This window comes from Haliaeetus albicilla, chromosome 10 (genome assembly GCF_947461875.1).
Source record: "Haliaeetus albicilla chromosome 10, bHalAlb1.1, whole genome shotgun sequence".
Taxonomy (NCBI): Eukaryota; Metazoa; Chordata; class Aves; order Accipitriformes; family Accipitridae; genus Haliaeetus; species Haliaeetus albicilla.
In genome coordinates, this window is record NC_091492.1 from 23,398,432 (window position 1) to 23,409,198 (window position 10,767).

Genomic DNA, 10,767 nt, shown 5'->3' on the forward strand with positions numbered 1-10,767 from the left:
CTATCTCTGGCAACTTCTCAGATTAGACTTTTCATAAGTAGTCCAGCACTCAGTGCTCATTGCCTAAACCATACCAAAACAGTTTCTTTCTGGCTGCCAAGAAATGCCCTCTCCTCCCAAGACTGGGCCCAGGCACATCTCAGTTGATTTGGGCACTTTGCCAAGACACCTTAGCAATGATTAGATACACCCTGAAGAAAAAAAAATCCATCATCCACAAAAGGCACTGCCAAGCACAGGTAGACTTACCACTAGCAAGGCAAAAAAGAGGGGACACTACCTCCAAGAATAGCCTCAAAGGCTTATGCAGAATATACCCAAAGTAACAAAGCCCACCTCCTCTCAAATTACTTCATTTAAGCATTTAAAGACTTTATTGCTAAATTTTACTGCTGTCCTACCCATCCTCCCCAAGCCTGCAGCAAATTGAAGATGTGGCAGAGAAACTACTTGGTAAGAGGCTTGGAAGGGAAATTGTTGTTCAAAGCCAGAAAAAACACATCACTAAGATTAAACTTGCTACCACAGATAACACCAACAAACCATGTCTAACCTAACAGTCTGATCTGAAGTGGCAAGATCAAGCATTACCTGTTAGGCTGTTACAACTGCTTGTACCAACTCATGCATGTTAGCCCTGACAAGACACTCCTAAACAAACAGTTTTGCCAACTGCAGGTAGCAATGAGGAAAAGCATTACAGGTTTCATGAGTAGCTGTTGTTCCTAGACAGCACATTAAGCCAAGTTAAATCCCCAAGCCAAGATAATGCATTGCAATGCCACTGGGAGTCACACACAGGGCTCAAGGGGTCAAACTCCAAACTTTCCAAATGCCTGCAGAATTACCTGCTTCAAGATGTCTATGGTCTTTGTGCCAGCAGCTTTCAGTGAGCAAACACAAACTACAAGCTATCCAAGGCACTTTAAATGCTAAAGGTTGCTGAAGAGTACAGTTAGGCAAGGAGCCAAGTTTAAGGCTCTGCAAGTATCTTTTCCCCTCATACCCCAACTAATTTATCATGACTTTTCAATAAAAACAAGGTGAGAGCACATCCTGTGCTTTGCACAAGTAGTCTTCTGATTGCTGTAGAGTATATACAAGCATGGATATAAATACCTGCAAATTTTATTGGAATCAAAGCCCTTAGCCATATCAGAAATTAAAGGGAACACAATGAAGTAATATAGGACAGTTGCTCTGGAGTGAGAATGCATCAAAGTTGAAAAGTTGAAAGACATTAGACTGCTTTAGCTTTGCATCCAAAAGCAGTGAAAGTTTATATCTTGCATAAATTCTTGCTAGATAGAGCTGAACACACTTACTCTTCTCCCATGATTTGGCGGGGGGGGAAATTAAGCCTTGAGTTTAAACTGTCTGAATTTGGCAACATGAAATTTAGCCTGCAACTCCACTGAGGTAATTGCTTATCAAGAGGTCACCATCTTACAGTCCTCCACTTTGTCCAACAAGGAAATTGCACCATACATCCTTCATAGGAAAATATTTACACAGAAAGTTTAAACTATTGTTGAAGCAATTTAACAATAGGTCTTTCCTAAAAATCTACTAATGCATATCTAGCTTTTTTTTTTGAGATCCTACACTCAGTGTAATTTAAATAGCATTTGAAACATTCCAACAGGAATCACATTGCACAGAAGAAGCAATTTGCTTCTCTAACATTTTTGCACACCTGCTTAGAGCCTGTGCATTTAGTGCACAGGTTTACAGCGCCAAGCCTCTACATAGATGCCTAATAAATGCTACAGAACAAAGTCCTTTGGAATGAGGGCAAGCATCTTAGCCTCTAGGCCATAAAGACTTAAGGCTTCTTGTAGCTTCATTTGCTTGGTCAGCAAGAGCCAGAGGAAGTGCCATCCACTTTTCACTCCTAGTTTGGAGTTGGTATCCAATTTGCTCAGGTAGACTAAAGCCCATTGCCATTTCAGACAAGTAGACTAGTGACAAGTCAGTTGTGGGTCACTCCAGGCCCTTCTGGAAGAAGGGATGCAAAGAAAGTCTTGAAAAAAACCCATGCTGTGCTCATATATGAAGGGTTAGCCTGCTGCAGTTCTTGTAAAACTTGTCCCTCATCCGGAGATGCCTCAGATTCATCTGCTCTGCCTGCGTTTTCCCCCTGCCAAAATAAAGGATATTTGGTAAATGAGATCATTTCAGAAATGCATTAGAAGAATCAGGTGTCAAACAGCATGGTTTGTTACCCAGATGTCACTGTCAGAACATAAAAAGCTTGCAAGTATCCCCAGACAACCACAAAGTCAAAAAAACCAAGCTGCACACTAGTATTACTGGTTAACTCACACCACGTGTCTACAAGCACTGTTTAGGACAAACATGAAGCACCAGATCAGGTGAACAATGTATGTATTTACAACTAATTAACTTTCACTGACATCAACCAGAAGTGTCAGCTTGAAATGCAAGACTCAGATTGCTTATATACTCAAATCCTACCACTGAGGTAGTCCAATCCCTGTCTTCAGTTACAGAACCTGTTCAGCCTGTGACAGGCCGCTCTCCATTCATTACATCATCTTAAAGAACAGAAGCAACCAAACAACAACATCCAGCCTGAAATATTTTGTAGAACAGAGGAATCAGCTACACCAGAGGAAGACTCAGGCTGACAGTTAGTCCCCCATGGAAGATAGTTTCTGACAGAAGTTTAGAGAAAAGTTTTTGCTACTAGATGGAATTGGTAAACTCCAAGTAAAACTTCACAGGGTTTCAGGCTCATGGTTTAAAAAACAGCAAGACAATACCTGTAAGTTATTGTTCTGGTCCTGGTTTATAGCAGCCTGAGGAGGAACATTGCCTGGGAAGGGCTGAAGTGGTCCTCGTCTAAATGGAAGCCATCCAACATGGTGCCTGGGGAAGGCAATAGATTTTTATTAATACTGCTTAAACATTACTCCTTCCTGTTACACCAACACAGTTCAAGTAGCATTTGACTGCTGACTGCTCAGAGCTGTAGACAGCAAGTTCAGAATACTAAGGTCTTTCTGCCCTGACCCAGTTAAGTACTTTCAAAGCCTCCTGTTAGCAGCAAACCATGAGATGTGAAGGGAAAACTGAGCATCTGCTCGCATTCAACATGAACAGTACTTCATCCAGGTTTGTATCTAGCATGCTGCTAGAGGTACAAACAGCCTGCTTGTTTACCACATTATGTACACCCCTGGGTAACTTCTGTGCCCACCCTAAAAAAGGGCACAACAAAGAACATGCAAAACACAGTACTGTGTTACCAAAACATAACAGGCCATATGGACCTTCTCAGAAGGTCTGTATCTCTACAGCACCTGCACCTTGTAACCCACAATAGAAGCTGTTCAAAGTTACCCTTTGGAATTATCAATAGGAAAATTTAAGGACTTTTCATTAAGCAATTAACCTTCACTCTCCAAGTCTGCATAGAGGTTAGTAGAGCTGATCATTTGAGCTGCTTCGTTTCAACTCTTAGACCTACCAACAGGAATTCAGAGGCCTACATCACTTGTTTCACTGGTGATCAAAGAATTTGAGAACAGATTATCTCTCAGACAAGACAGCCCAAGCATGTCAGCTGAGGGCCCATTATCTTTAGTGTGCTTTTAAGATTTATCCCAAGTTTTCCCCCCTCTAAAGAGGCTCAAAGGCAATTCAGGACACTGCATTCAGTTTAGCTTGGTCTGCTCTCCAGAGCAGCAACACACAGCAGAAAAAACCTGCATGGGTACAGGACTTCAATAGCAGGTGTGAGATCCTCTTCCCAGACTTCAAACACTGGTTTCCCAGCAAGCAACTGTCATTTACTACATTGAACCTACAGGTCAGTCTGCTCTACACCTGCCAAACTGCTGGGGCTTTACACTGAGAGCTGCTTAGGTTTCAAGTAGTTTTTTAAAAAGAAAGCCAGCCACACCCAAAGCTTTACTACAAAAATCAGGTAAGATCACCCACTATCACCCATTCTTCATTTAATCCAGGCATAGGTTACACTCATATTTTTGCTAAGTAGCAAGTTATACCAGGATAGAGGCGTGGTTTACCCTTTCCAGGTACAAGAGTCACGCGAAGCTCAACTGCCAGAAAGCTGACCACAGTACAGAGCTCAGTACTTCAGTGAAACCTTTCTGAATACAATAGTTAATACCATCTACTTACAGATACATCAGAACAGTGCCACCCATAACCAGGAGGAATCTGCTGACACTGGAGTAGAAATAGATAACATTGACAAAAACATAGAACAGTGTTGCTGAGTAGAGCCAGTCCAACCAATCTCGATTGCCACCCTCCTCCTCTTCTTCCATGAGGGGACCCCCTTGGGCATTCATCCGCAAGTTCTGGTTGGCTGCTGCATTAACCTGGGCAGCAGCGTTCTGGTTTCCAGGCTGATTTTGTGCAGGAAATGGGTCTGGGAGAGGAGCTGGAGGTGTCACTGGTGCCACCGGTATCTCTGGAGAACGTTGTGCATGGGACGGGTCAGTAAATGCAGCAGTAGAAGCCAAGCTGAAACCAGAGAACACAAAGTACAGAATAAGGCTTAGTCAAATCCTTTCACACTTAACACAGGCACTGAAAATTTGTCCATCTTTATACTTAAAGTCAGATCACATGCAAGTCAAAAGCATCAAGTTTAGAGGCTATGGAAGGGTTAAAAACAAGTTTTAGCTCTACCCATGCCAACAGTTGCGTAGTGACTTCAGCAAGTCAAACCCAGCACCTTCCACTTTATGAACAAAAATTTCAACACTTTGCAAAAAAATTCTTTAGAACAATCAAAAGGTAGTCTAGAAGGCTTCTGCAATTCTCAGCTTTACCTCTGTCACCATTTTTCAGTCAGTGCTCTGTGAGCTACTTTAAGCAGTCAAAAAAAATTGGTGAAGAGCTAAGGCTCATCAGCAGAATTACATTTACTCTACAGACACCTGCCCTCCCAATCAAGAGGATCAGAGATCTGCAATTTGTTGCAAGATTCAAAACCACTGGCCTGAACAGGAAGCCAAGAACCACATACAGTTAGAGGTACATTCCCACACCATTCAGTGTAAGTTACAACAAAAAAGTGTCTTCCAACCACCGTCAAGAGAGGAAGAACTGCCAGAAGCTCTCTATACCCTTGTGTTAGTTTCTACTTCCTACTGGTAGCTTTTGACAGAAAACTTACTATCGCATGTAATATTGTCTTGCATAAATCTGCTGAAACCAGGACATCTGAAGCATGCTGTAGGTTGTATAAGCAGAGAAGCCAGGAGACACACTTTGGAAGGGATGCCAAGTTGTTTCCAGCCTTGATCAAAAGTTGAACACATTCATTAGCAAATACTGGACAAACTGCAAGAGTCATTTATTACAGGACAACGTAAATAGCTTCTGCCATTTTGTGCATCCAAATGCAAGCCTAATTTTTCCTTCTAGAGTATTAAAGACATCTCTTTACCCACATGAATAAAGGGAACATTTTCAACTAACAGACCAGTGCACTTTCCTTTAGCTTCTTCCATGTCCACTAAAGCTTTTATATATAACCTCATCATATTTGGCCCATATTCTATGGACTTAAGACAGCATGTGTGGCATAAGGAGCTGGCATCTATCACAAACCCAACATTTTAAAAATCCTGGTGATGTACGTAAAAATTGTATTTACCTGTTACTGGCCTCTGCTGAAGACTGGCCACCAGAAGAGCATCTCAGTCTTTCACCATCTGAGGAAGATACAGATGGTTCTTGACTAGCTTCTGATGGTAACTTTGGCTCATCAGCTTTAACCTAGGGACAACAATGCAGTTAATGAGTTTTATTTGAGACACTACACAAGCTTGAAGAAGGTTATGCCACACAGAATATGCTCCAATTTTATAACTGCTACACAGTTCTGACACTGCTCTGGAGCAACATACCACAAGCACCTCCATCGGTATTGTAAAGTTCCTTAAAAAATGACTGGCATCTAAAACTGACTCAATGTTACTTTTCACCTTCACCAGATCTACACCTATATTTATTCATTTTTATGCATGTAGTCAGGTCCCATTTTGTTATAAAAATGTAATTGGAAGAAATAGAAGGAACTGCACTCAAGCTTGACTTTTTAGCTATGATAAGTTTGTACCTGCATACACAAACTGCTGTACATAGAATTTAGGAGCTGTTCTGTGGTGATACCTCTGTATAATATCCAGACCAAAACTGGCTCACATCTAGCAACCACCAAACATGGGTAGGATAAGCTCAGATTGCCTGTAATGGGCAATATAAACACACCTCTAAGACACATTAGCACATCCACTTGAAAGTAAAAATTGGTTTTGGCCATTTGCACTTAAGACCAGTAAGTGCTCACTTCAAGCACTAAGGCTGATTTTTGGCTTCTGCTCTACAGGCTGTCATTAATGAGAGCAGTCAAAATGTCTTCAGCTAACTGCCTTCTTCCTTCCCCACACCCCCATACACAGATCAGAACCACTTCCACCTTAACTACCACGTCATCTGCCCACAAGCACAGCCTCTGTCCAGAAAAGGCTGGGACATGACAAGTCACATTCTATTTAATAAAACTGAATTTACCAGAAAGCATTTCTTCTTCGAGCTGTGTGTTACAACTAGATTATACTTTTGATATTTCTTAACAGAAGCCACAAGAACCTTTACTGATGAACTGTAGAGTCAATTTTTTACTTGGCTTAATCCAAATACATTCACACATTCCTAAACAAATTATCACAAAATACTGCCATTGCACTACTAGGAAAAATCTGCAGTACCAGTGAACCTTAAAATAGCCATTCAACACTTCTGATTTTCAGTCACAACCCCAAGATTCAGCTTAATATGCTAACTTAGTACAAGTACCTCTGCATTGGTTTCTTGCACATTTGCGGGAGTCTTGAAGTTGTATACCAAATGAAGAGCATGCAACTCCCCATGCTAAAATATAAAGGAACACATGTTAAAAAAACAATCTCTTTTCTGGATGTATTTCAGCACATCATAAAGGATTTTTTTATATACCTTTGGCAGCAACTCTCTCAGATAATGATGATCAAGCAGCAGCTTCCCAGAATAAATCAGCTTCTGGTCCTCTTCAGGCTTTGAAAGAAAACAAAGAATAGGATGACTTGCTCCACCAAGCACATGCAAGCAGCAACTGACACAACTTGCAGCCAGATGGGCAGAGGCACACAGCTGGAAGCACCCCACACATTAAGGTACTGTAATGGTTTTGTGTGGTCAACCCACCACAGGTAGACAGGGAATTGCACGCATTAAATTCAGCTGATGAGATGAGAACAACTGAATACTGAAGCGCAAGCTTACTAACACCGAGGTCCAAATCAGCAGGAGGATACAAAGCACCCCTTTGGCCAAGAACTTTGTTACAGGCTGTCTCTTTTACAGTCCCAACAGACATTTTTTGTGTTTCTCAGAAACAGGCTTGGAGTGCCACCTAATCTGATCAGCACTGGAGGTGGTGTCAAGTAAACCTGTTACACCCCATCAGATGAATCCCAGCAGTCGGCAAAAGCATGCTGATCTTGCTTCTGGGCAATCACCTTGCTCCTAAGAAAAGGAGAGCAAAAAAGCATATCCCCCTGCTGAAACGCTGTCTGTCGGGTGCGGCGGAGCTCAGCAGTGCAACGCCGGCCGAGCACCCACGGCGTTACCGCACCGAACCCCGTGACTCAGAAGGAAGTCAGAGACTTCTGCATTTCCACCGCCCGACCTCCCCACCAACCCCGTCCCCTCGCTCTGCGCAGGCGGGGCTGCCTCTCGCTCAACGGGCCGAGAGCTCTCCCCCAGAACCAGCCCCCGAAGGAGCCTCAGCCCCCTCGCCACCCCCGACCTCCCCGCTGCCCTCGCCCGCGGCGGGCAGGCTCCCCGGCGGCGGCTGACGATTGCGAACACCCCGCGGGGACAGGCGGCGGTCCCGGGGAGGGCAATTAATATTCAACTGCGGCCCGAACAGAAACCGAGCCAAGTCCCAAAAGAAGGCGGCCCGCACCCACCTGCGGGCAGCTGATGCAATCGGGCTGCGGGACACCCCGGGCGGGGGGGAGGCGGGCGGCAGGGCAAAACGGCGGCGGCCCCGGGAGCCCCACGGCAGCTCCCGCCGCCCCGCGGGGACTCAGCGCGCACACACACACAACCCACCCCAGCACCCCAGCGGCGGCGAGAAGGGGCCGGTGCAACGGGCCGAGGGGTCGCGCACTCACCGGTGCCTCGGGTACGAGGCGGCGCAGCTCGGCCTTGAGGCGGCGCACGGTCCAGGCGGGGGCGGCGCGGAGGCGCAGATCGGGGTGCCGCTGTGTGGGGCTCCGGACGAGCAGCGCCAGCGACTCCTCCATGGCGGGACCAGAAGGGGGGCGGCCGGCACCCCGCCCCGCAGAGCACTTTATAGACGCCCGCCGCGCCCCGCCCTGCCGCAGGGTCGCGGTGGCTGCAACCGATTGGCCGCGGCGGGAGCGGGGGGACGGGGCTTCCACGTGGGCCAATGGGACGGAGCCCCGCCCGCGGGGGCCGGGGGAGGGCGGTGGCGGGAGACGGAGGGGCTGATTGGGCGGTGCCGGGTGAGGGGCGGGGGCTCCAGAGCTCAGAGCAGCGTCACCATGGCGACCGTGATCCCGCCTCACCGGGCCGGGGCCGTGAGGGGCGGGCGGCTATTGCGGGGGCGGCGGGGCCCGGTCCCGCTGTCCCCGCCCGCGCCGGGCCCCTGCCCTCCTTCCTTCCCTCCCTCCGTCCCGGGGGCGGTCGGGCGTGCTCAGCCCCCGGGTCCCGCAGGTAGCGGGGCGGCCTCACCGGGCCGCGATGGCCGCCCGACCCCCCCGCGGGCCGCGCTGGGCCTGAGGGAGCCGAGCCCGCCCGCCAGGCCGCAGCGCCGGCAGCCTCGCGGGGCCCGGCCCAGCCACTCCTTCGGCACCGGGCAGGGAGCGGGGGACGCATAACCGGTGCTCTGCCGCACCTTCTCCCTCAGACACCCAGCCCGCCTCCCGCCTGCCCGCTCCTGCCCGCTCCGGCCTTGCCGCCGTGCCGCCGAAACGTGCGCCCAACCGCCGGCAACGCAGGCACCGGTTTATCTCTGGTGCTCACAGGCCCAGAAGGCAGAGGGGCTCTGCAGCAGGGCTCGTTCATCGCCGTCTCTCGGTCCCCTGCGCAGGCGAAAGCTCCGCCACGCATCGGCTTCGGCAGCAACGCTGGTTTTAGGGATCCCTGGCTTCGCTCTCCCCTTTCCCCTTCGCCCACGGGAGCAGCATAGCTCTCCGGGAGGGGCCTGCACACCCTGGATCCACAGCCTGATCCAGGTGAAACATTGCCTTTTTCCCTATGTTTTTTTTTTTTTTACCGGATCTGCATAGCTACTTCAACAGGTTTGTTGCTGACTTCGTGGGGACAGGACACACCATGCTTCTGCGTGAGGCCAAAAGGAGCACGCAGGGGTGTTGGGGAAAGGTGATAACTCAAGAAACTATCACTGACAAAAAAAAGTCCAAAACATAAAAACGTAGAACAGCAGCTTCTGAGTCCTCCTCCCCATACATACCCATTTTCTTTTGAGATGTGATCCAACACCGGGAAAAACAGTGGTAATGATCCTGCTGCACCAGGAGGGGGTTTTAGTGTACTTTAAAACAATATCGTAGGAATGTGAGAAGTCAGTTGTATCTGTCAGCACCACATATTTACTCTGTGTGTTTCATTAGCTGCTCAGCATTCCTTGGCAGCCAGACCTGTTGCCCAAAGGCACCAGTGAGTTTGCAGCCAGTACCAGATTTTGGAAACAGAAAAGACACTCCGCCACGGGGATGCATCACCTTGCAGCTTCCTGGGGAAGAGCTGTGCCACGGGGCATCGCTGCCTGGGCACCAACAAAATAGAATCACAAAGAAATGAACTGAGCCTATGTCTCATCCGACAAACCCTTTGTGGCTCCCAGGGTACATCCTTGCAAGGATGGAGAACACCAGCAGAGCCTGTTCCTGTGTTGCATCCCTCCCTACAATGAGCACCGTGGCAGCAGGAATCACTTCAGACCTGAGGCTGCGCTCCCCACCTGCACTGCCCTCGGCTGTCCCTGAACAGGCTCAGCACTCAGGTGGGCTTTCCCTCCCCAACCTCAGTTCTGGGTCCCCACCCAGCTGAGGAGACACTGTCAGAGCTATCCGCTACTCTAGCTCTGCCAGCAGGGACCGTGATCCGCGTCCCGCAGCTCCTGACAGCGGTGAAAGAGGGAAAGACAAATGCAGTGTCCAAGGCCGCCCTTGCCAATGTCCCCTGTTAAGGTCAAGGTGACTTTGCTGCTCGCTCAGTTGCAGCCTTTTCTCAGAGTGCCCAGAGGGGTCCCGTGGGTGGCAGGGAGAAGGTAAGGCTGAGCAGATACTGGTGTCAAACCAGGTTCTCAGGCTCTGTGTGTGCATTTTGCTGGGACTCCCTGTGCCGTTGCTGGCCCCTGGACCAGGTGAGCAGCTGTAGTCGCAGCACCCATCCTGCCTTGTCACAGACAAGGGGGGCATAGCTCGCCTGAGCTGCCTGCTGCCCATCCCCTGCCCTAGCCATTGCTGGGAAAACCGCCTGCTAACAGGAACATGCTGGACAACCTTATCTGCACCCAGCACTGACCTGGCTTTGAGCAGGGGGTGGAGAAGTGACCTCCCAAGGGGCCCGCCAGCCTGCGTGCGGAACCTCGGCAGCCCCCACCCCAAGTCAGGGGGTGCTGAGCCCCCCAGAGAGCCAGGCCCTCGCTGCCCTCACCCGAAGCAG

At 48.7% G+C, this 10,767-nt stretch overlaps 1 protein-coding gene across 1 annotated transcript; it reads right to left on the reverse strand.

Moving 5' to 3' along the window:
- Positions 1-1,110: 1,110 nt before the first annotated feature.
- Positions 1,111-8,384, reverse strand: HERPUD1 (homocysteine inducible ER protein with ubiquitin like domain 1). The gene is made up of 8 exons (XM_069793957.1): positions 8,226-8,384; positions 7,024-7,101; positions 6,865-6,939; positions 5,660-5,781; positions 5,177-5,299; positions 4,171-4,518; positions 2,787-2,892; positions 1,111-2,140 (listed from the first exon to the last, which is right to left on the reverse strand). The coding sequence occupies exons 1-8, from the start codon at positions 8,355-8,357 to the stop codon at positions 1,973-1,975; spliced, it is 1,152 nt and encodes a 383-aa protein (XP_069650058.1). The 5' UTR covers positions 8,358-8,384; the 3' UTR covers positions 1,111-1,972.
- Positions 8,385-10,767: the final 2,383 nt, after the last annotated feature.